This window comes from Rhincodon typus, chromosome 13, assembly GCF_021869965.1.
Source record: "Rhincodon typus isolate 14 chromosome 13, sRhiTyp1.1, whole genome shotgun sequence".
Classification (NCBI taxonomy): Eukaryota; Metazoa; Chordata; class Chondrichthyes; order Orectolobiformes; family Rhincodontidae; genus Rhincodon; species Rhincodon typus.
The window spans coordinates 31,781,236-31,805,730 of NC_063344.1; the positions used below are offsets into that span (position 1 = coordinate 31,781,236).

The 24,495-nt window shown below is 38.3% G+C and overlaps 1 protein-coding gene across 4 annotated transcripts in view; it reads left to right on the forward strand.

Annotated features, from left to right (window-relative positions):
* zgc:153039 (uncharacterized protein LOC767698 homolog) overlaps nt 1-24,495 on the forward strand; it is a 133,612-nt gene that overhangs the window by 50,988 nt on the left and 58,129 nt on the right. For all 4 annotated transcript variants that reach the window (XM_048604440.1, XM_048604438.1, XM_048604439.1 and 1 more), the window contains exons 7-8: nt 3,556-3,713; nt 9,926-10,008. In XM_048604440.1, coding sequence (XP_048460397.1) covers nt 3,556-3,713; nt 9,926-10,008 — 241 coding nt within the window. The remainder of the gene's footprint in view (nt 1-3,555; nt 3,714-9,925; nt 10,009-24,495) is intronic.

Consider the following 24,495-nt stretch of genomic DNA (forward strand, 5'->3'; position numbering starts at 1 on the left):
TCATTTTCTGAAGAAGGGTCCAGACCTGAAATGTCAGCTTTCCTGCTTATCTGATGCTGCTTGGCCTGCTGTGTTCATCCAGCTCTACACCTTGTTATCTCAGATTCTCCAGCATCTGCAGTTCCTACTATCACTGGAATATGGTGTCCAGTTCTGGTTACCGTACTCGGGATGTGATTTCACTGGAGAGGGTCTGGAAGAGATTCAGAAAATGTTCTGAAGGACGTAGACCGAAAAGATGGGTAAATAACCAGGGGGCACGGTTTTAAGTTTACAGGGGATGTGAGGAAAGTTTTTTTTTCACCCAGAGCATGGTGGGTGTTTTTAAACTTAGTGCCTAAAAGGCTGGTAGAACAGGAACATTCAAAACATGTAAGTATTTAGATAAGCACTTGAAACGCCATAGCATAAAGCTGAGGGCCAAATACTTGTGAATGGAATTAGAAATAGATACTATTTTCTAACTGACCTGCTCCGAAATCTCAAAGTGAAATAGGTAAGGGACAGAAAGATTGTGAGAGAAAGGGCAAAGCAAGAGGAAAAAAAAAAATCATCTTGTGTTTTGAACAATCTCTCAGAACAATTTAGCAACCAAAGGAGTGAAGCTCCACAATTAATTGTTTGGGATTCTAGGGGAGCAGCAGTTTGGCATTTTATGAAGCTTTCACCCCAATAAAAAGTGATATGTATTGATTGCCAGATACAATTTACTGTGACAAATTTAATGAGTAATTAATGTGCAAATCCAGCAAGTTGTTAAAAATAATGGCTAAGGGCAAGATTCCCTTTTGTGCGTCAATAACAGCATGCCTCACTAAGATGCTGTTGTTATTTGAGCAAGATCTGGTCCAATCAGTTTGAAATTGTGCTAAAGATAGAAATTTATTTTGGATCTAGTTACCCAAATTACCTTTTGTAATTAGGAATGAAATGTCATTTTTAATTGATAGATATGTCAGAAAACCTGTCATCACTAGGTTATGTCTTAACTGGGGTCACGTTCCTTCATTTAGTTGAAGTTCCATTGTTCATTGATTCATTACACAAGGTGGCATTTCATTCTGTGAACTTCTGACTATTGAGTCAGTAGTATTTTTTATTTTGTAGGAATCCTGGTGAGATTGTATTTGCTGTTATTCCTTGTTGCTGTTAGAAGGTTCTTTGGTTCTTCTATGATGGTGTTGAGTAGGAAATTTTGTCCCAGCGTTGTAAAGCCTTGTGTCTGAATCAAGATGATTTGTGATTTGGAGCAGAATTTGCTGATAATAATATTCTGATGTTGCTAATCTTTCTTTTGACGCTAGAGACTGTGTGACAATCTTTCAAGCAGCCTTGGTGAGTTGCTGTACTGTATTCCATCTAAGCACCTTGTACATCACAACCATTGTGTACCAGTAAGGAGGGAAGTCTATATTGAGCCCAGAAGTAGGGATGCAAATCAAACCTATTTTGGTGCTGATCTGCAGTTTTGCTGAACCTGTACCTATTAAAGGGGATGATGAGTATACCACATTTCTTTCCTGAACCGTTGTAGACAAGATGTTTTGAATGGACAAAAGATGAGTTACTCATTATATATCCCAGGCTCTGTCCTGCTTTGCTAGTCAGCTTTGTGATGACTAGATCACTTAAACATCTTGTTAGTGGTGCTCACCTTATGATATTGCAAGTGAAGAATTCTTATGATTTGGGCTTTTCTTTTTTGGGAAGTGATCATTGCACAATATTTTTGAAAACACAGCCTTCTAATTTTCAATAAGATATTTTCCCCATTTTAATTTATTGCTGTAAATTCAAGCCCAACTTGCAATCCAAGTACATCGTTCTATTTCAGCAGAAAGCTTTAAATCAACCCATTTGTTTCTGAAAGTTTTCCTTTTTTGAAAAGAAAAAGCAAAAGCTTACATTTACTTCGTGATTTTCGGTTTCAGGTCCCAAAGCACTTCACATTGAATTGTTTCTCCTTGTAGCTTAAATATTACATGAGCAAATGAAGCAGGCACCTTTTGGCCACTTTTTCAACCTAGCCTCTGAAAATAAATGTTATTCGAGCTGATTGGTTCTATAAAGTTTGAAAAACAATAACATTTTTATTTGTATTTGTATGGTCAAACAGGTTTCAAGGTTGTGCAAAAGGATTGAGAAATGTTGCTTTTGAGTTGTAGTCATTATATTGTTGAGAATCCTAGTTGCAGACATTAACACAGGAAGCGCTGTGCTGAATAATGTGTTGCGTAATAAATAAAATCTCAAATTGAAGTATAGAATGTATTTTGTTAAACAAGGAACTTTTTAAAATCATATTTTGCTTCAAGCTATAGTCCAGTTAGAAAACCAATTTACAGGACACATGCAGAATGAATGTGTACAGTAATTGTGAGTCATCTTTTAGATGGCCTGTTACGACAACCTTTTGTTCATAAGTATGCATGCCACGTGGCAGACTGGATACATGAAATTTTAGATGCACAAATAGGATAATGAAAATTGAATGGCACACTTCCACTTTCCTGGATGTGCCTTGTGTGCCTCATTAGTTTTATTAGTTGCACTTTAGAAATGCTGACCTGTAGCATTTTTCCGAATCAAGTTGGAAAATGCAATTATTTTAAGCTCTTTTGATGGCTTGTTAAGCCACTCAGGTTAAGATTGGTGTATTTACATTTCAAATACTTTACCTCCAAAAGGTTTTCTAAAGTAAAGTAACTGAGCTGCAGTTACCAATCAAAAAATGCCATTCCATGCACAGTATGCATTATAGCTAAGTGGTTTATGATACCAAGATTAGGTGCTTTGTAAACATCATTACTCATACATCATGTAATTTAGTGCTGCATGATTTTCTTCAGTCAAAATTTTAAGTTTGTTCCTAAATTAGATAATTAGTTCCCAAGTGGATTGTTCCTACAACAGTGACAGCTAATCCTTACAAACCAGGAGTTAGTGAGTTTGTGTTTTTTGTTTGGTCTATTGAGGGTTCTAATTGTAACTGAAGTGGTAGCTGGGAGCGATTTATGGTTGAGCTTAGATACCCCACATTTAGCAAAGGGTAAAATTACTGATGGTTCCTATTTCTAATTATGACCCAATGACTAAGTCCCCACCCCACCACCAACCCTCTTGCAGAGGAGTTTGAGTGAGGGCAAACTGGGATTTGTACATTCTTCAGCGGATTACATGCAAACAGTGGCCACATGGGCAACATATGAAGGTTAATTGGTGTCTGTGGAATTGTATTTCTTAGATAAGAATACTAGAAGAAGCAATTTGTCAAAGCAATGCAGTGGGATGTCAGTTCAAAATATCTCTTTTATGTGTTTATATCAGGCTGTGCAACAAGTCTCCACACATTGTTTCCCTGTGTACAAAATTCTGTATAAATTAACATCTGCCTGTGGAACTGTTTAGAAGCTGTCTGAATTTAACTGTGTATACCAGGAATGCTCCTGCCTATTTGTTTATAACTTTGCATTCCACTAGGCAAGTTTGTTTGTTTTTTTTGATATCTAAGATTGACTATCTAGGTATGATTTTCTTTTTTTTTGTTATCTATAGATTGCTTCTTCAAAAGGATTATGATTTCCTCAAAGACATTAATGTCTGGCATCCCTTTGTCATAATTGGAGTCTACTCTTCAACTTTATCAGCTGCGATGAGCAATCTGATTGGAGCTTCTAGAATTCTCTATGCACTTGCAAAGGATGATATATTTGGCAAGTTATTTTCTTTCCTCTTTTTAATCAAACGTTTACTGAAGTAAAATTTGGAGCAAATAGATTATATTGCATTGCATGGAATTGTATTGCGGGACTTTGTCTCTTTGTAAATAACTTGTTGAAGCTCTGTTAAAAAGCAATTTTTTTGTTTGAAAAAACATACATTTTCAAAGGCTGGACATTTCTTCATCATTTTCATAGATTCCCTACAGTGTGGAAACAGGCCCTTCGGCCCAACAAGTCCACACTGACCCCCAGAGCATCCCACCTAGACCCACCCCCCTATAACTTACACATCCCTGAACACTCTGGGCAATTTAGCATGGTCAATCCACCTAGCCTGCACATCTTTGGACTCTGGGAGGAAACCGGAGCACCCGGAGGAAACCCATGCAGACACTGGGAGAATGTGCAAACTCCACACAGACAGTGACGCAAGGTTGGAATCGAACCCAGGTTCCTGGTGCTGTGAGGCAGCAATGCTAACCACTGAACCATCGTGCCGCCCTATTGAATTTTCTTTTAAGTGTCCATGTGAAAAATGACAGGAGGGTATCAATATGCTCGCAGAATTGTCAGAGGTAGGAAATGTTGTTTGTTGTAGAAAAAAAAGTGTAGTGCATTTTGAAATTAAGAATGAGGGAAGCATCGTGCATTAAATATTTCAGATTTTTTTTACCAGCAAACATGAATAAGTATTTATTTATTTATGTAAGTATTTATTTATAAAGATGGTATGAAGGACAAAGGATTACACTAATGGAAAGACACATCAGAAATATGGGCATTTTCGAAAAACAAATGTTAAGAGTTCAAAAGGCAAATTGATGATCTTCAGGAATAGTTGAATGGAGATTAATTATTTCCTCTCGTCAACAAGATTGTAGCAAATGACAAATTTAAGATAGTCACAGAATTAAAAAGCAAGTTTAAAAAGACATCCTCAGTGATCTGCGTTGGAATTCTATGCCACAAGCCATTGTTAAAGCAGCACCCATAAATGATTTTAAGAGGAAATTAGATTGTTGTATGATAAAGGGAAATAATAAGAATATGCAGATTAAGCAGGAAAGTTGCATTTGACTAGCTGACCCATCTGGAGAAGTAGAACAGCACAGAGCAGACTCTAATGTTATTTAGTATTTAAAATGGAAGCAGATAAAATTAAACCTGTTAGAACTTCCAAAAAATGAAAGATTTGAGCTACAAACCAGTATGAAAAGATTTGATGGCACAAAACTTGAGCAAGAATCCGTTCAAGAAATTGAGGTGCGAAGAGGCAGAGAGAAAGGGATGACCTTTAACACTTTAAAGTGGATAGATTAGAGAAATGTTCAACACATTTTAAAAGGACATGCGTGGCAGGCAGTCAATCCACTCTTGGGAGCGAATAATTATCTCACCAGATGGATAACATTGGACTTGACCTGCTTTATTCCCCAGTCTTGTTTTCCAAATCTGGAACTCCAGAAGAAAGGTAGGGAGGTGGAAAGTCTATTGACACTACTGTTCATAGGTCAAGAGCAGCAGGCATATTTTCCTGCTGGACCATGTCCCCCACCCTGGATTTGGTGTTGGGGATCAACACACAGACTTGTTTCCAGTAACAGTTATGGCTTCCTAACTTGCCCCTTGGCATGTTCTGGAGTCCTCCACACCTGAATTGTGGGCAGGAAACCCTGCCAAAGAGAGAGTCTCTCACTGGAGTTGATATGAAAGGGAACCATCCTTCCTTTGTGAAATTCTGCACCCAGCATTTACTCAGTTATCCTACTGAGGCTCACATGAAAGAATTTGCAATATTAAAAGGGTAAAATATTTTTCTTTCCTTAAATTGCACCCCCCACCCTTCCCACCACCTTTCTCTGAAGGTGATTTTATTTACTACAAAATGATTTTGCCAGGCATCCGCCTGTCATTCCTGTAGGAACACGAATGGTGAGATAATTGATCAGTTGGTGAGAGGGCAAACATACCCAAGTCTTGACCCAATATTCCCAATTTGTGCCCTTGAGTCTGAGTATAATGCTTGCTGCAATCCTTTTCTTAAAAGGGGAACCATACAAACGTGGAATAGTGTGTGCAGCAGCGTGAAGATGTTTAATGCTAATCAGTCTGCAATTGCAGAGCTATGGCAGATGGAATTTAAGCTTGATAAGAGTGAGGTGATGTGTTTTGGGAGGTCTAATAAGGTAAAGATTTACACAATGAACATTAGGGCTCTAGGGAGTACTGAGAAATGAAGGGACCTTGGTGTACAAGTCCATAGATGCCTAAAGATTTCAACATGGATAGACAGGATGGTGAAGAAGCATACGGGATGCTCGCCTTCATTAGTAGGGCATAGAATGTATGAGCAGGGAAGTTTTGTTACAACTTTAGAGTATTGATTATGCCACAGATAAAATACTCTGTGTATTTCGGTTTGCCAAAGAGTGAAAGGACGTGATTGCACTGGAGAGGTTGCAGAGGAGATTCGTCAGGATGGGATGGAAAGCCTTGGTTATGAGGAGAGACTGGATATGCTGGGTTTATTTTCCCTGGAACTGAGGGGAGTGGTGTTCTGATTGAGGCATGCAAAATCAAGAAATGGATTGTGAGAATCTTTTACCCATTGCAAAAGTGTCTAAGACCAGACAGCATAAGTTTAAGGTGAGGAATAGGTAGTTTAGAAGGGATCTGAGGAAATATTTCTTCACCCAGAGGGTGGTAGAAATATGGAAAATGCTGTCTGAGAGGGTGGTGGAGGTAGATACTCTCAACAGTTTAAGAAATATCTGGACAAGGACTTAAGTGCCAGGGCATAGTTGATTATGGACCAAGTGCAGGTGAACGGGATTGATATAGTTTCCACAGAAGGGTCACTGGTTTTATCTCCTGATGGATTAAGAATTATCTTGTTAGTGTGATGTAAGAATATGCAAAAGACAAGGCAGGCATGTTTCCATGAAATCTGTGGAATTTGTTTATTGGATACCATGAACATTGTTATAGTTTGAAGTTTGTTGGTCAGCGTAGCCATGGTGAACTGAAGGGCCTATTTCTTCGCTGTATGACTCTAATTTTCTCCAATTCTTATCAGTTAGCTTCCTGGAGGGTGCAGTTATTAGGAAGACAGGATTTTTTAAAGTTGTCTGATAGATAAATCCTACAGATTTTATGTGAATATGCGTGCCTTGTCTTTTGCATATTCTTACTTGAATCTGACGAGATAATCCTTAACCCGTCAGGAGATAATAAAAGCAAAATTCTGCAGATGCTAGAGATCTGAAATAAAAATAAAGTACTGGAAAAACTCAACAGGTCTGGCAAGATACGTGAAGAGGGGAAAACTACTTAACATTTTGAATTGCTCAGACCTTGAGGATAGTAGTTGGAACATCATGTTGAGGTTGCACAGGATGTTAGTGTGTCCAGTTCTGGTCGCCCTGTTATAGGAAGGATATTATTAAGCTTGGGAGGGTTCAGAAAAGATTTACCAGGGTGTGGCTGGGAATGGAAGGTTTGAATTATAATGAGTCTGAATAGCCTGGGACTTTCTTCACTGCAGTTTAGGAAATTGAGCGGTGACCTTAAAAACATTCATAAAAGCGTGAGGGGTATAGATGAAGTGAATGGCCTTTTCCCTCAGGCAGGGATTTCAAGACCATGGGGCATATTTTTAAGGTGTGAGGAAAAAGATTTTTAAAAAAGACACAAGGGGCTAATTTTTACACAGGGTGGTTCATGTGCGGAATGAACCTCCAGAGGAAGCAGTGAATGCGGGTACAGTTACAACATTTAAAAGACATTTAGATAAGTACATGAATAAGAAATGTTTTGTGGGATACGGGCCAAGTGGAGGCAAGCGGGACTAGTTTAGTTTGGGATTATGGTCGGCATGAACTGTTAAGACTGAAGGGTCTGTTTCCATGCTGTATGACTCCATGACTCTAATTCAATTGACTCAAAACATTGATTCCGTTTTTCTCTCCACAGATAATACCAGACCTCCTGAATTCATCCAGTGTTTTGTTTTTATATAGGGAGGTATCTGTAAGGTCCTGGGGCAGCACGGATTAGCACTGTTGCTTCACAGTGCCAGGGACCTAAGTTCAATTCCAGCCTTGGATGACTGTCTGCCTGTGTGAAGTTTGCACATTCTCCCCACGTCAGTGTTGATCCCTGCTGGGTGCTCTGGTTTCCTGCCACAGTCCAAAAATGTGCAGATTAGGTGGATTGGCCATGCTAAATTGCCCTGTGACATCCATGAGTTCACTGAGACAGGATAGGGAGGCTGGATCTGGATGGGATGCTCTTTGGAAGGTCAGTGCAGGCTTGATGGGCTAAATGGCCTCTTTTCCACACTGTAGGGATTGTATGACACTTACAACAGAAAGGTTAAATTTTTCATGTCATTTCTAATCCACTTTCCAATTAATTTTCAGCTTTTTTGGTTGCTTGTATGCGCAGCTAAATGTTAATCCTATTTGGAATCTCTGAATGCATCTTAATCCTGGAACTACTGTGCGCTCTATTTGAAACATGCCTTCGTTCGTGCAGATTCTAATGCCCCACCCAGCCAACGTCAGTGTGCCAAAACAAAACATTTCACAAAATAGTGAACAAATAATTGGACAAACCCAGCTTTGCCATGTGATTTTTGTAACCTCCCCTCGCCATTGTCTGCCTACATAATTATTTGTGATCCCGGAGATTTTCACAGCTTTCTCTTTCTTGGAATTACTTTCAACTCTGTTTGAACAGTTCAAGTTATTTGTTTCAGTCAGACTACGGCTGTAGTTACTTTGGACACTGTCTCTGTAAGTTGGCAACGTTAGAAAAATAACAGCTGCATCTTCATTATCCTGTTCCCAGTAAAATTGTTCACTGGTCATTAAATTTTTTTTCAACAAGAAATGCATTTTTACAGATTGAAAAGCATTTATAAATTGCCTGTGACTTTTCCTAGTATTTGAAATGAATATGGTCAGCTCTAAATTGTGTCTAAATCACACAGGAGGGCGAGGCAATAATAACTGTTCAATCATCTCCATTATTATATGCAAAATATATACTAAGAATGGTGGTAAAGTGGATCAAGCATAAAACCTTTTACAGGACACAGGTATTATTAAAGTTTAAATCATTTAGAGAGGTGCAAAGGATGAAAATTCTGAGAGAAACGTCAACAAGGAACGTGGATTTTTTGGCTTGCATTAAATAAAGGTTTCATTTTGGACATTACATGCAATGACATTATTACTTTCTTCAGCATCTGGAGGAGATTCTGAACCAGCTGTGATTACTTTTGGTTCTAATTCCAGTCACAACAATGATTATTTGCACTGTAACCTTATTTCTGAATACTGTTCATTAGCTTTTAGCTTCACATTGACTGTTTCCTCTTGCAGTTAGTGGTTTAATTACTGATAATAAATAACCATGAAGCTTTCAAAAATGCTTTTAACATTTACAGTAAAGTTTCTAAATTGGAGGGCAAAAAAATATTGTGAAAATGACTTTGCCAAATTAATCCTGTAAAAGCTATTTCTGGAACTTTTTTTGTGAAATTTGATGCACTTTATTTTAACCCATTTTTAACCCGGTGTATTTTCAAAAATCTGCATTTATTGAACTGAATGGAATCCTGAAAAGTAATGGCCTTTCAGTATATATCTCTGGATGAACAGAAACCATCTTCAATCTAGATTATGGCTGTTTATAAATGTGTCTAAGAGAAATATCTGTATTCATCACAGTATAATCTGAACCCCTCTCCTGAACTAAGCCTCAATTTGTTATAGTTGTTTGTCTGCATATATTGATATATTTTGCTGCAACTCCTATTGTAGTAGAGGCTTTAACTCACTTTATTTAACAAAACTGAAAATAAAATGTTGGAAGAATGTATTCTTAGACTAACAATCCTTGATGTGATTAGAGCATCCTTGTCTCTATTAATATTTTGATATTGTGTATTTAATACTAGCATTCACAAAGCAAACTGCAGTTATGGAATCGGTTCTATTTACTCATCTTGAGGATGTGATCAGCCATTTAGTGGGATCATGAACTGTGATGTACTCATCTATCACATGTTTTGTCATTTATTCTTTAAAATTCTTTGCTTAAACACTGACCTACAAAGATATTTAAGTGAATGAAGTATTGGTAGTCCTAATTTGATTACTCTACTGACTAGATTTTTAAAATTTTCAATAATTTAGGAAAGCTTCTCATGCCTGCAAAGAAAACTTCACGTGGTGGAAATCCTTGGGCTGCTGTGTTGATTTCATGGCTGTTAGTACAGGTACGTTTATTTGTTGGTTTCTGAGTCATTTAAATTGATTTTTTAAAAAATTGACAGATTTTGGAACAGTTCTGTTATTCTTCATCAGAATATGAGATAATTCAAAATGCTGTGTAGCTATATGTTGTTTTACCATATAATCAGAAATAAATTCATATTTTGCTGATCATAGACAGTTTTGGATAAAAAATACCAGTGTAATTTTGATCAAGTCGTTTTACCTCCAGGGCCACCTAAAACATTGGATCAAGCAACTTTACTAAATCTAGTGGAAAGAAACTAAAACTTTTCAGACCAGTGCTACCTCATTCGTAAAACATTATTTTTGTGGCCATTTGTAGCATTTTGAGCAACACAGATGAACTAGTCTGAAAACTTGGTATTATGGAACACCAACTTGTACACTCAAAGTGCCAAAGTTTTTAAAAGCATTTAAACACGTAGAAAATATTAGCAGGAGTAAACCATTTGTCCTTTTGAGCCTGTGCTGTCTTTCAATATGGTGGTGACTGATCATTGAGCTCAGTACTCCATTCCCCCTTTTCCCCTGTACTTTTGACCCCTCTATACCTAAGAACTACATCTGTCTCCCTCTTGAAATCATTCAATGTTTTGGCCTCAACTGTATTCTGTGGCAGAGAATTCCACAGCTTACCACTCTGTGTGAAGACACTTCTCCTCATCTCAGTCCTAAATGGCCTGAGCTGAATTTTTAGACTGTGACCCCTGGTTCTGGACTCCCCCAGTCATCAGGAACATCCTTCCTATGTTTACCCTGTCTATCCCTGTTAGAATTTTAAAGGTTTCTGAGACTCCTCACCCCCCACCTTCAATTCTTCAATATGGCAGCTGATACACCTTCAAACCTCAACCCACACCAACATCCCAATCCTACCACCCAGTGGGCAAGCACAAGTCCTCTATCCTGCAATCTGATGTTTTTCAATCAAGACATCAGCAGTGTAGGAGACAAATGTACATTGAATAGCCTCATGGAGGGCCATCGCTTAATTCTTTCTACTTAGTTAGGATCAAATCATGAAGATCTAAACAAATCAACTCTATCTTTATGTATGACAGAACTGTTATGGTGCTTAGGAGACCATTGAACACATTATGTAAGTGCAGTTTGTGTAATGCCATGAGTCAAAAATAGTCAAAGTGGATATTTTCTAATCCCCCTGTTCAGAGGTGTGATGTTACACCTCTGGAGCAAGTGAGACTGGAACCCGTGCCTCCTAGCCCAGAGGTAGGGATGCTACCACTGCACGACAAACCCACTAAAAATAGAAATTGTATGCTTTCTCCGTTCAAAGATGCTCGTCTTTTCCTTATAAATAACTAGAAAAGTAATTGAAATAAATAGTTAAAATCAATTTTGTGAGCAAGTAAAGATTATAGTACTTCAATATTGATGGAAGTTTAATATTGCCAAAAATCAATAGAATGCATGGTGAAGTTAGATAGCAGAGAGTTTATGAAGTAATTAGCTCTACGAGAGTTGTGTTGGGTCAAGGATCTAAATGACATTGCTCCTTTAGTGATCTGTGGTGAAAGACAAATCCCATGTATTGAATGATTAAAATACATTCGTTGGTCATTTTAGTTCTGATGGCAACAATAATTATCAAAGCGAGCAAGTTAACATTAATAACATTGCAGGTCATTACTGAAACAAATTTTACATTTTATTGAAGGTTAATTGTGTTGGCAGGATGAAGGCACAGATTGCAAACCAGCATACACGATACTAAAAACAGTAACATTAGATTTAATGCACTTTATTTATCAAGAACCTTAAGAGCATTCAGTATAGATTCTCTAAAACAATATTAAGAAGTGTAAACAATAATTATGATGTAGGAATTGAGATACTGTGAATCTTTCCACTAGAGCAAAAAAAATAACCAGCTATTAAAGTTTTTTAATAGGGAAAAATAGTTTATCTGGAATTTGGTTATGTGGAATCATCAATTTAAAATTATCGCTAAGCATAAGATTGAGAGAAATCTACTTGGAGTATTATGGAGCATGGAATTCATTGTCAGAATGGCTGGAGCAGCAATCATTGCTGTTTTACAGGAAATATGAACCAACAGAGCCAGTGAGAGAGAACAGTTCAGTGGGATTAATTTTGAATTTCTATAGCAAAGAGCCAGCACGGACATAATGACTTGATTGCTGTCTTCCTGTGATATAAAATTCTTGTGGTTTAATCACGCTGCATGTTAAAGGCTGAATGTAACTATGGATGTTCAAAACCAAAAGTCAATAGATTTTTAGGCAGTAAGCGGATGGAGAAATAAGGGATGATGAGGAATGTGTAGGTGAGTTAGATAATCAACCATCATCTTACTGATTTGCCAGAGCAAATCTCAAAGGGCTGAATAGCCTACCATTGCTCCTTTTTATATTTTTAAACAAGTTAAGCATGGTAGTTTAGTAATTGTTCTTCTACTCAAATCACAATACTGAAGATAAAATTTGGCTGCATTCAGTAATCCTGTTCTTGGCCTAAATGAATGCACATGTTGGAAGGGCTAATATTTGAGAACTATACATGATTGCAACTAGATCTCCTTGAAAATAAGACCCCAAGTCTACTTCTCAATTTCTCTCTGTTATCCATGTATTAATTCTCAAACCAGAGGATACTGTAATGGAATTTAATGATTCACCTCCATATTCTCAGACTAACGCATGCACGTTATTTTTTGCGGTTTGCCGTTATACTTATGGAGCACTATGTCATTTGTGGTCCTTCAGAATCTAGATGTAAATGTATTACAGCAAAATAAATGTCAAAGGTTTTAAAATCAGAGGGTACAATAATTTTGCCGTGTATTTCAGTCTACATTGTGCACTTGGAAGATTGAAATGAACTGAAATATTCTCTTGCTTAAATGGTAGAACAAAAAGCACTAGAAGGAATTGCTCTTCACAGTAGTGAATTGGCAATCATTTTCAGAACCTAATAAGTTGTTCTAAGCCACCTGAGATTTGAAAGCCTCATGTCACTCATTTGTTCCTGTGTCTGCAAGGAAATGCATTGAATGATAAATGTGGAAGCTGACATGCAGAAAAAATTGTGGTCTAGCCAAGTAAAGATAACCATTCCAAATGTTACCGTGGGGGTCTGGTGTAATTTCATTATGTTGGACTAATGATTAATGTGTCTGGTAATATTAATTTGTCTCTCTTTTGACATCTCCTTGCTGTCCTCCTGGTTTAACTATATCATGACTGGACAATTGTTTTCTTTCTTGAAAATACTTAGTGGCTCAGGCTGCAATGGTTATTTGTAGACATTATAAGGATGTGATTGGAGCTTTCTTGGCTAGCTGCCCATTATTGCAGTCAAATAGATAATTATTTATTTTAGCATCCTGGTCACCCGCAGACCATAAGTTCATATGGAACTTAATTCAGACACTTTTTTGTTTTCGCTTGTTTCTTGAAAGCTTGAAAAGATCATGAATGCTCAAGGGGTCAATATGACCTTTAGCAAAATTGTCTTTCTCGATGTTGTGCACATTTCAGGTTAAAATTCATTAATTTGATTTTGCTGCCATTTGTGATCATTTGCATTTGTCAGTATAGTAAAAGCAAAAATTGCAGAATTAAAATCCAAGTGCTGGAGAAACTCCACGTTTGTGGAAAGGGAAACAATTGATGTTTCAAGTCTTACATAACCCTTCTTTGGAACTGAAGGGAGATGGAAATGTGATGTTTTGTGGGGGGATTAAATCCCAAAGGTGCCATGGAACAAAAGGCAAAGGGAGTGGTAAAGAAACAAAGCATTGATCTACAGTAAGTTTGAATAGTAGAATAAAGGTCAGCTCTGTCTAGAAAATAAAGGCATGAGAAAAACCACTACCACCTAGAAGGGTGGGAGCAGTGGAGTCTTTAAGTTTCCTTCCATGCCATTTACCATCCTGGCTTGAAAATTTAATACCCTTCTGGATCCATCCATATCCTCTTCATCCTCTGGTACCTCTACATGGTCTTAGTGTATTGTGCACTTGTGAAGGATCTCAGTTCCTCTGCTTTGACATCAGTAATTAGTGAAAAATCCAAATGACATCATCCCCTTGAGGCTTGTTGCCCTTCCTTATGCATTTTTCTAGTAATGGGTAAAAATGTTGAAGGTAAATCCACACATCATAAAACACATTTGCAGGAAAAGGATTGGTCATGTAATTTCACTTAAAGTTACTTCTCAGAATCGAGATGATAGGAGGGAAGTTGGATGGGTTGGAAAACTTTAAAACTGTAGCTAGAACAATTCAAATAAATTGCAGTATTTGGAACGAAGGCTTCTGGAGGTGTAAGAACATGTTAATATTCTCAGTTCCCACATTCAAGTTTTAGTCTTCCTTCAAGTAAAAGTCCAGTAAAGATTTGAATTATGTTTTGCTAGGATTTATTTTTAAACTCAAACTTGTACCACTTTCCCAGTTTTAGAAAATTTTAAATCTTCACTTACTGAGGCAAAAACTAGAATTGTCTAGATTAGAATCTCTTTTTATTGCAAGTGTGCAACCATAACTGGACGTACAAGAAAATCGACACAAGATTAAGCTCACATTTGTCTATGTTTCTGCGAGGCGAGAATGCTATTCTATCCGATTCTTCACTGAGTCACAGTTTTAATAAATCAGAGCCCCTACAGATTAATAATTCAGTGTGGTTACATCTAAAATTGCTTTGTGATACAAGCTTTTAAGCTCGAGGTGATAAGTGTATCTTTCCTTAGTAATTTGTACTGTAAATGTCAGATGCATTCCTGCAGGTGGAGAGTTAGATACTTTCCCAAGCAATGTGTGTGCTTAATGGCTGCCAATTTTTTTTGCACAAAAATCCACTTGCAGCAGAGGTTATGACCAAAAGACTACAAAAGCTGGCAGTACACTAAGCACAATTGAATTGATCCTAACATCCTCCTTTCATTGTTTTTTAAAAAAAAGGCATGCACTGCCAAGTGTAATTACAAGTTCCTCATATACATGGTTAAATGCAGATTATCTTTCATCAACAAAAGCATGTTAATTGCAGTCAGTTCTGCTTTCATGAATCTCTGCACATGCACTACACGTATAGACTTTAAATCATGCTGGTCTCCATATAGTACTTGTATGTTATTATTGGGTTTGCCCTCTGTAGGTTGCAGGTTATTGTTTCTTCTCCAGGGATTGTGCTCCAGTGGAGAATGATGTTCCATGGTCACTGTTTTAATTGATTAATTTATTGCTGGAGATCAGTGAACCTTTGGAACTAATGGTCATCTGATGAGATCACTTCTTCCTAATTTGCTGTCTACACTGAAGACACAGCTTTCTAGTTGTATGGAGATATCTGCAGTTGCAACAACTTATCTGATTATTCATTTTACTGCTCATGATCCCGGTGATCACTACTCCTCTGATCTCAAGTTGCCATGTAGGCTAAATTTAGAAAGTGTTGTTTACTTACACTCTGCCGGAACTGAGCATTAGACAGCCAATGACTTGGCAATTTTATCAAAGTGAAATTTGGCTTTCTGCCTTTTTGCCATAGGTTTGTCACTCATGCCTACTACGAGCCCTGCATTTAGTAGTCCAATGCTATTGGAAGAGTAGTTTGACTCTATTTTTGGACTGGATTATTTTCCATGCCTTCATTAGGTGTATGTCACCACTCAAGAATTGCCTATTCAAGGCTGAGAGATTTGGTTGAATTTTTTTTTTTTTTTTTTTTAAAATGATCCTTTTGATTTTTGCTGCCACCTTGGCCTTTCTATTTGATTGGGGCAAGTATGGAGGGTATGGTATTGAATTTCTCCATCACACTACATCAAATACGCTACAGCCCCAGTAAAAGAACTGAGAAAACAGTCCTGTCATCTTTGTTTCAAGATCTGTTGAATTTTTTTTTTTTTTGCTGATTGTTCCATTTCCAAATCGTTCCATTGGTTTGCAAGAGGCACAGAGTGGCTGTTTCACTTCAGAAAAGTCTCAGACTTATCCAATCAAAGTCACAATTTGCAGCATCAACTGTTGGAAAGATAAGCTGGTTTTCTTCTGTTTTAAAGTGGCTTACTGCAGAGAAGTAAGAGTTTGTTTTTTTTGGTTGCCGCAAACCTGGTTTCTTTTGTGGTCTGAAGTAGCTTCTCTCTATCTTGTTCAAGCACAAGCTGCTCCAATTGAACTCACAGTTGTTGGCTAGTAGATGAGTTTTGTCATGGGTTTGTGGACTGGGGACCAGGCATCAATCAGCTTGATTTGTGAACAACCACTTGGCTCAAGTTCATCTGCACATTGCAGGAACTTGCAGCTTACACAAACAGGGTTTTCAGTAGATATTAAATTCCTTACTTCCAAAGCTTGCAGCCATTCTTATAAAGCCCCTAGGTTTTAAAACAGTTCTTTTTCAGTCTATAGTTTAAGAACATAAAAATAAAAGGACTCTGATCCTTGCACATCGTAGACGACTTTATCATTTCAAGATGTGTTAAAGTTTTTCTGTTTGGTGTGGGGTAGTGAGATTTCATCAAAGCTTTAAGATCATTCAGATTAAAGTATTCTCTTTTTTTTTTCCAGGATTTTTCATGGCAACTAATCAAGTTTTTGTATGAGTTTTAACTTTCCTGGTTACGCCCTCCTCCTTCTACTCGTCTGTCATATCTTTTAGATAGTACTTGAGGCAGCTGGCTCTCTCCTTAGCAGATGGATGCTCTGTTGATCTCTCACTTTCATCTGTTTCAAGATGATAGTCACCAGGAAGACATTCAAGACACGTAAAAGCATTGTAATGTTATAGAATCTGTACGACAGTCAATGATTTATTAGCTGCAGTTTGCATACCACTCTTTTTCTGAACATATTTAGGGTTACTAGAGGACTCCTGGTCAGTTATCTCCACCTTCCTCAAAAAAAAACTGACCCTCATCTTACTGCCAATGCAAACTATTGCCCCATCTCCAACTTTCTTTCCTCCTTCTAAGTTCACCACGTGTTGCCTCCTAAATCAATGTTGTTGTTCTGAAGAGTTACATGAACACCACAGCACTGATTATAAACATGATTCAAAGAAACAGCCTATATAATTGAAAGTGGCACACTACCCCCACTTCTCTTTCCTAATCTGTCTGCAATGTTTGACATGATCAACCTCACCATCTTCATTCAGTGCTCCCCTCTGATGCCCAGTTTATCCTAGTGACGATATATGCCTTTGTGGCTTTGCTTCTCACAATGTAAAGAAATATGTTGACCAGAATTGCAGAATTCTTTTTATTCATTCATGGAATGAGGGCATCACTAACCGGGCAGGTTAGAGTCAACCACACTGCTGTGGTTCTAGGGTCGCACGTAGGCCTGATCAGGTAAGGATGGCAGCTTCCTTCCCTAAAGGACATTAGTGAACCAGATGGGTTTTTCTAACAATCAACAATGGGCTCATGGTCATCATTAGATTCTTAATTCCCAATATTTTTATTGAATTCAAATTCCATCATCTGCGTGGCGAGATTCAAACCTGGATCCCCAGAGCATTATCTGGGTCTCTGGATTAACAGTCCAGCGACAATATCATGAAGCCATTGTGTCCCCCAATGGTGCAAAAAGAGGCAGTTCATCCATTGTGTCTGTACTAGCTCTCAGCGTCGAGTTAGTGCTATTCTTCCATTTCCCTGTAACCCTGAATAACATTTCTATTTTAATAGTTATTAATGCTCTTTTGAATACTTTATCCCCATTCTCTTGCTTTCTCCCGATAATCCTTGATCCCCCTTACCAATCAAGAACCCTCCCAGAAGAATGTCCTGTAGCTCTTGTGACATCTTTGACCCTAGCATCACAGAAGTAACATACCTTCCTGCTGTCATATTTGGGCATTTCTATGGTCAGATACGTGCACCTAACTAATGATCACCTACCATAACTGTGCTCTATTCATCTTCCCAACCTCCTGTAGAATTCGACTACAGGAAGCACCAAAGCTTGGCTGTAGTTGCACTCCTCAAGGAACTATCACCTTCCAATGTCTTCAGAACAGAAAACTGATTAGTGAGTGGGAACTCCTGTACTATCTGCCTGGCTCCCTGACTGTCTGAAGGTTACCCCTTTTTGTTATCTGTCTGCTTGCCCCTTACCCTGAGATGTGACCAGCTTTCTCTATGTGAGATCCATATAGTTCTCTGCATCACAGTGACCCTGGCTGTAGCTTGAGCTCTGAAACCCCTAGCTCAAGCTTGTGCAAGCAGTGACACTTGCTGCACACGTGCTGTTCTAGATCGCAGGAAGTGTCTATTACTCCCCCACATGCCAGAGGATGGGCATTTTACTTAATCAGTCTGGTCTGCTGTACCTTAATCTATCTTCTGTTATATTTATCATAAACTTGTATTAGGTTGACTTAAAAGCTTACATTTTCCAAAATTACCTGACTTTGAAATATAGCAGCCACTCGCACATCTTCCTCACTTTCCTGAGCTCACCATGCTGCAAGTTTAACTTCTTGCAATTAATCTCCTCATTTGAGGCACCTTTATCTCCTTATGCAGTTAAACTTCCCAAATACTCACTGTCTTGTAGCACTCCACCATTCCTTCCTGATCTTGTGGTTTAAATATCCCTTTCTTTGATTAGAGGGGCTTGGATTTATTAGCTAGCTTAGCTATCTGCAACAGTGATTAGCATCAATTGAATAAAGGCTGATTGGTAGATAACTGCCAGTACCAGTCTGGCCCATGTTTATTGAGGCAATTTAACTTGCATTAGGATTGATTCATTCTGGATTCTAATCCAAAGTCTGACTCTTAATCTAAAATTAAACTTGAGAAACATGGTACAGTTACATCTCTGTTGAGTCAAATTCTCCAAACAGTCACTCTGTCTTGTTTCACTCCAGAGTCGACTGACCGTTAGAATTGATTCATAATGCACAGAGAAAGCCCATCAAGTCTGCACCGACATAACTACCACTAAAGGTGCACTAATCCCAATTTCCTGCTCGTGTCCAATATCCTTGAATGTTATGACATTTGAAGTGCTCATCCAAATATTTTTTTCAAAGTTGTAAGGTTTCTGGCCTCCACTACCTTCCCATGCAGTACATTCCAGATTCCCACCACATCCTGAGTGAAAAAAATTTTTCCCAGATCCCTCTCTGAATCTCCTGCCCCTTGCCCTAAAACTATGCCAACTCATGAATGACCCCTCAACACAGGGGAACAGCTGCTCTCTATTCCCTAGAAGCCAAGTTATCTGGGGACGTGGGTTCATATCCCACCATAGCGGCTGGTTGAATTTGAATTCAATGATTATAACTCTGGAGATGACTACAAAATAATTGTCTTTTTTAATACAAAATTCCATCTGGCTCACTAGCGACGTTTAGGAAAGGAAAATCTACCATTGTCACCTGGCCAAATGTGACTTCAGATCCACAGCAATGTGGTTGACCCCTTAGATACAGCTCATTGGCCTGCAATTAATTGCTATGAAGTCTGATAAAAAGAATGAAACTGAGCAGACCACCTCATACTGGCCAAGGCACCAGAAACACAGCAGCACATAGTGCTGTTTTGAATCCTATTTACTAACATCAGAGGCCTTATGCTAAAATTCAGAGAGTTGTTCCACAAACTAGTCAAGCAGCAGTCTGACATAGTTATACTAAAGGATTTGTGCATAACAGACAATGACCCCGACAACATGATCACCATCCCAGGATGCATCCAGCCACACCACAGTGGTGCACAGTGGTAGAGAGTCAAGTGGGATTTTCCCTGAAAGCTGCCAACATTAAATTTGGATTCAAAGAAGCCTCGTGACATCAGGTCAAACACGGGCAAGGAAACCCCCTGATTACTGGCTATCACTCTGACCTGAGCTGATTAGGCAGTCCTCCTCCATCTGGAATAGCACTTTCTTACTCTGGATGGAAGACTTCAACGTTCAAATGCACCTCTACTGCCCGAGCGGGTCGAATCCTAAAGGATGTGGCTGTTAGACTGGTGAGGGAACCAACAAGGGAAACATACGTGACCTTGTCTTACCTAATCTAGCAGCAGTAGATGCATCCAGAGTCACAGTTGTGCTTTGGGGATCAAGATTTAAATCCCATCTTGGTAGCTGGGGGAATTTCTATTCAAACTCTAAATCTGGAATTGGTAATGTTCATGAATGCCCTTAAGGGAAGGAAATCCACAAATATCCCCATTCTCTATAATGAGGGAGCCTGACTGAAGATGCTTGTGCACTCTTTAGCCTTAAGTGCTAAATGGATAATCAATCTTAGCCTTCTCCTAAGGTTGCCTGCCCCTCAAATGCCAGAACTCGGGCACAATGACTGGAGGGACATAACACTTCAAAGGCTGTGGTCCCTAACAGCATCCCATAATAGTACAGAAGGTGTGTGTTCCAGAACTATCTGTGCCACTAGACAAGTGTTCTACTGCAGTTATGTCAATAATGTCTACTCAACAATGTGGAAGTTTGTCAGTGTGTCCTGTGCACAAAAAGCAGGAGAAATCCAACCCAGGCAATAATTAGTCCATTTGGTGTGCACTTGACCATCACTGAAGTGGTGGAAAGTGTTATTGACAGCAGTATCAAGCAGCACTTACTCAACAATAACATGCTCACCAACACTCTGTCTTCTGCCTGTGCCAATCTGCTCTTGATCTCATTAGAGCTTTGGTCCAAGCATGGACAAGTGAGCTGAACTCCAGATGGGAGGTGAGGGTTGACTGCCCTTTAGCATCAAGATAGTAATGGCATTTCATGTGTGACATCAAGGATTCTGAGCAAACCTAGAGTCAATGGGAATTGGGAGTACACATTCCTCTGGCTAGAGTCATGCTGGCACAGGAAGAAGAGCATGATTGTTTTGGATATCTTTCATCTCAATCCCAAGACGACATTGCAGGAGCTCCTTACGGTTGTATCCTAGGCGCAGCCATCTTCAATTGTTTCATCAACGATCTTCTCTCTTTTGTATAAAGTCAGAAATCAGGTTGTTCACGAAGGACTGTACGTTCATGCCTCTTCAGACACTGAAGCGATCTGTATTCAAATGTAGCTAGACCTGGATGGCATTCAGATTTGAGCTGATACGTGACAAGTAACATTCATGCCACACACATGTCAAGTAATGACCGTCTACAATAGGAGAGAACTTTAACCATCTACCCCTTGAAAATCAATAGCTTTGCCATCCCAGAGTACACTACTATTTTAAAAAAAATTGCGGGTTATCATTGACCAGAGACTGAACTGGATTAGCCTTTTAAAACTGCAGCTACAAGAGCAGGTCAGAGGTTGGGAATTCGGTGATGATTAACTTGCCTCCTGACTCCCTAAATGAGGTCACAATTCAGGAATGTGATAGAATATTTCCCACTTGTTTGTGCAGTTTCAGTAGCACTCAAGTGACTCAACACTATACAGAACGAAGGACCCGGTTTGATTGATATCTCACCTAAAACCTTTGCCGTTTATTTCCTCCATGACCAATGGTAGCAGCATCTACAGATTGGACTGCAGCAACTTATGCAGGATCCTTCAGCATAACCACTACCATCCAGAAGGACAGGGGCTGCAGATCTATAGGAACACCACCACGTGCAAATTCTTCTCCAAGCCAAACCCACCCTAACTTGGAAATCATGTCACAGTTTGGTTAAAATTCTGGAACTCCCTCCTTTACAGTGTTATGAGTGTACCCACATCAAATGGACTGCAGTGAGTCAAAAAGGCAGCTCACCACCACATTCTCAAGGGCAACTAAGGATGGGCATTAAATGCTGACCTAGCCAATGATACAACATCTTGCGAAAGAATAAAACAAAATAGTATTTGAGATATTGTTTGCAGAAGAGAAACCTCTAATCTAATTTACCAAAATTATTGAAGATCATGCAACAGTAAACTTCACTTGTCTATTTCAGATGCTTTTGACTCTTCCTTAAACAGCCTGTTGTAATTGTAAGATTAGAAATGGTAAAATCACTTGAGTTTCTTCAATTTGAACACTTTGGAGGAGGTAGGGGTGTAGGCTTTAAGATTACACAGCATTAATTTCACTTTAACCCCTGTTCTCAGAGGATCATCACCAAGGATCTGGAAGGACATTGTCAATGCAATTATAAAAATATTGAAACAAATCAAGAAAAAAATGAAAAAAGGAATAAGTTCTCCATTTGTCAGACAGATGTCTAACTCAGTATTATCCAGACAAGGAACTCAGTTTGAAATTGAATTTATGGAAGTGAAATCATATTCTATTCAATCATGGGCATAACCTAAAATCATATTGAAGACAAATAGAAATCCTTTTAGATATAATGGACGCTTGTCCCTTGGGGATACCTAATAGTATGCACCAGGTACTGAGCATTTAACATTTTTTGTGGGTAAATTTATGTATTCGGGTGCTGAGAAGAGTCATGGTCCGATCTGAGAAATTCCCAATGTTAAACTCATTATTGGCTCCCTTTCTAAGCAAACACCAAATGAAAGGTGGTCTTTGTATTATATTTTAAAAGGGAATCCAGTCATATTTGCAACAGATTATTTACTAATTTATTTTCTTTTCATTTCCTCAGTGCTACGGGTTAGACCCCACTCAATTAGGTTTTCCCTGCTCCACAATGTCAGCAGATTGTACAAGCTTCTAGTCTGATGCAAAACTAGTGCAAATTCACAGCATGCTTTCAAACCTGCTTTAAGTAGTAACTGGCACAATAATTCTACTGAGATCTTCAAACAAATTCCCTTATTTTTGTATAAAATTTACATTCAAAATAGCTACAATTCAAGTTGCATTCAACACGTTACACAAGGTAGTTTGGGGAAAAATGGATACAGTTAGAATTATATGAAACATACACCTTTTAACCAACCTATTGATATTTCTGGATCAACATGCATATTATCTGTGAATGAAGGCTCCCTGGGACAGAGAGGGCAATCTTCTGAATCTATCCTATTCAAGTAGTGTGACTATGAATGAAGGTACTAAATGATAGATGTACTTTGGAGAGAAAATTTGTCACCAAGTTAAATGTATCTCCTGTAATGATTTTTTTAAAAAAAGGCGGCATGAGCAGTTTGTTTTTCTTGCATTCCAACCTTTCCATAGTCCTGAGTTGCTGGGGGTAATTGTAATATCTTTGACACACTGCCCTACTGAAATTAGCTAACTGGTAGAGATCATAGATTGGGTACGTGTGGCATAGTTATGGGTTGGCTTTATCAAGTAGATAACTGGAGCTACCAATACATACAGGAAGGTTTCTTTTGGTTCTTTCATAGAGTTGGTTAACTACGTAGAGTCCATTTTTTTTAGAACATTGAGAGCAAGCAGTGTATAGTCTGACTTCTCATTTGTACTCATCAGGATTGTACACTCTAACCCCTACTGCTGATGAAAGTGGAGTTGATACCTTTCTAATTCTGCCAATGTTAAATTTGAGCAAATATTTTATCTAGCTACAATTGGAGAATTATTTGTGGTTTTAGTCACTCTATTATGGGAGTAATGAAAATCAAAGGAAAAAGAACAATATAGCTACACATGTAGGAGCAAATAGCAGATGCTGGAATCTGTACTGAAAACAGCCAATGCTGGAGATCACAGCGAGTCAGACAGCATCCATGGAGAGACAGCAAGCTAACGTTTCCAGTCTAGATGACTCTTCAGCTCTGATGAAGAGTTATCTAGATTCGAAACATTAGCTTGTTTTCAGTATAGCTACTCGTGGTTTGGAGGATTACAGTTACAAGAAGCCATTTAAAGGTTGAGGCTATTTTCACTTGAGATGATAAGATTAGGAAGTAATCTGATAGAAATTTTCAATATAACTAATTATCCCAAGCTGTTGATTATGATTGTCTGCACTAATCCGTGGGACGTTAAAAAGCGGCATGTGTTTAAGATGATCCAAAATAGAATTGAAGGGAAGATTTGAAGAATATTTTTATGTTGAGGATTGCCACAAAGTGGAATTTTATGCTGCAAACAGTTGTTGATGCATACTCCATTAGGTGTTTAAGATGATCAATAGGTGCTCGGAAAAGAATAATATTAAAGAAGAAAGCAGAGTGTGGTATTAAATTGGTCTTTCATAAGAAAACTGCAGATTGATGAGCAAAATGGTTAGTTCCATGTTGTAAAACAATGATGGGAATATTGCTATTTATTACTGGAGATCATGCAATATCTTATTCTGTGCTAAGTGTCAACAGTTTTAGCATTATATTTTAAAATCATCTGTTTACATTGTTTATGAAGGTAGCCTGAATACTATTACAACTTGGCATCCCATTTGTGTAAAATGATGTATTTGTATTATATACAATGACTTATAACAGAACTCCTTCACTCATGTTAGCACCTGATACCCTCTGGCAGGTGGTGTGTTATTAAGATTACAGCAATTGTTTATTTTATTATACCCTTGATCTACATTCAACTCCAAGGAGAAATCATGACCTTCTTAAG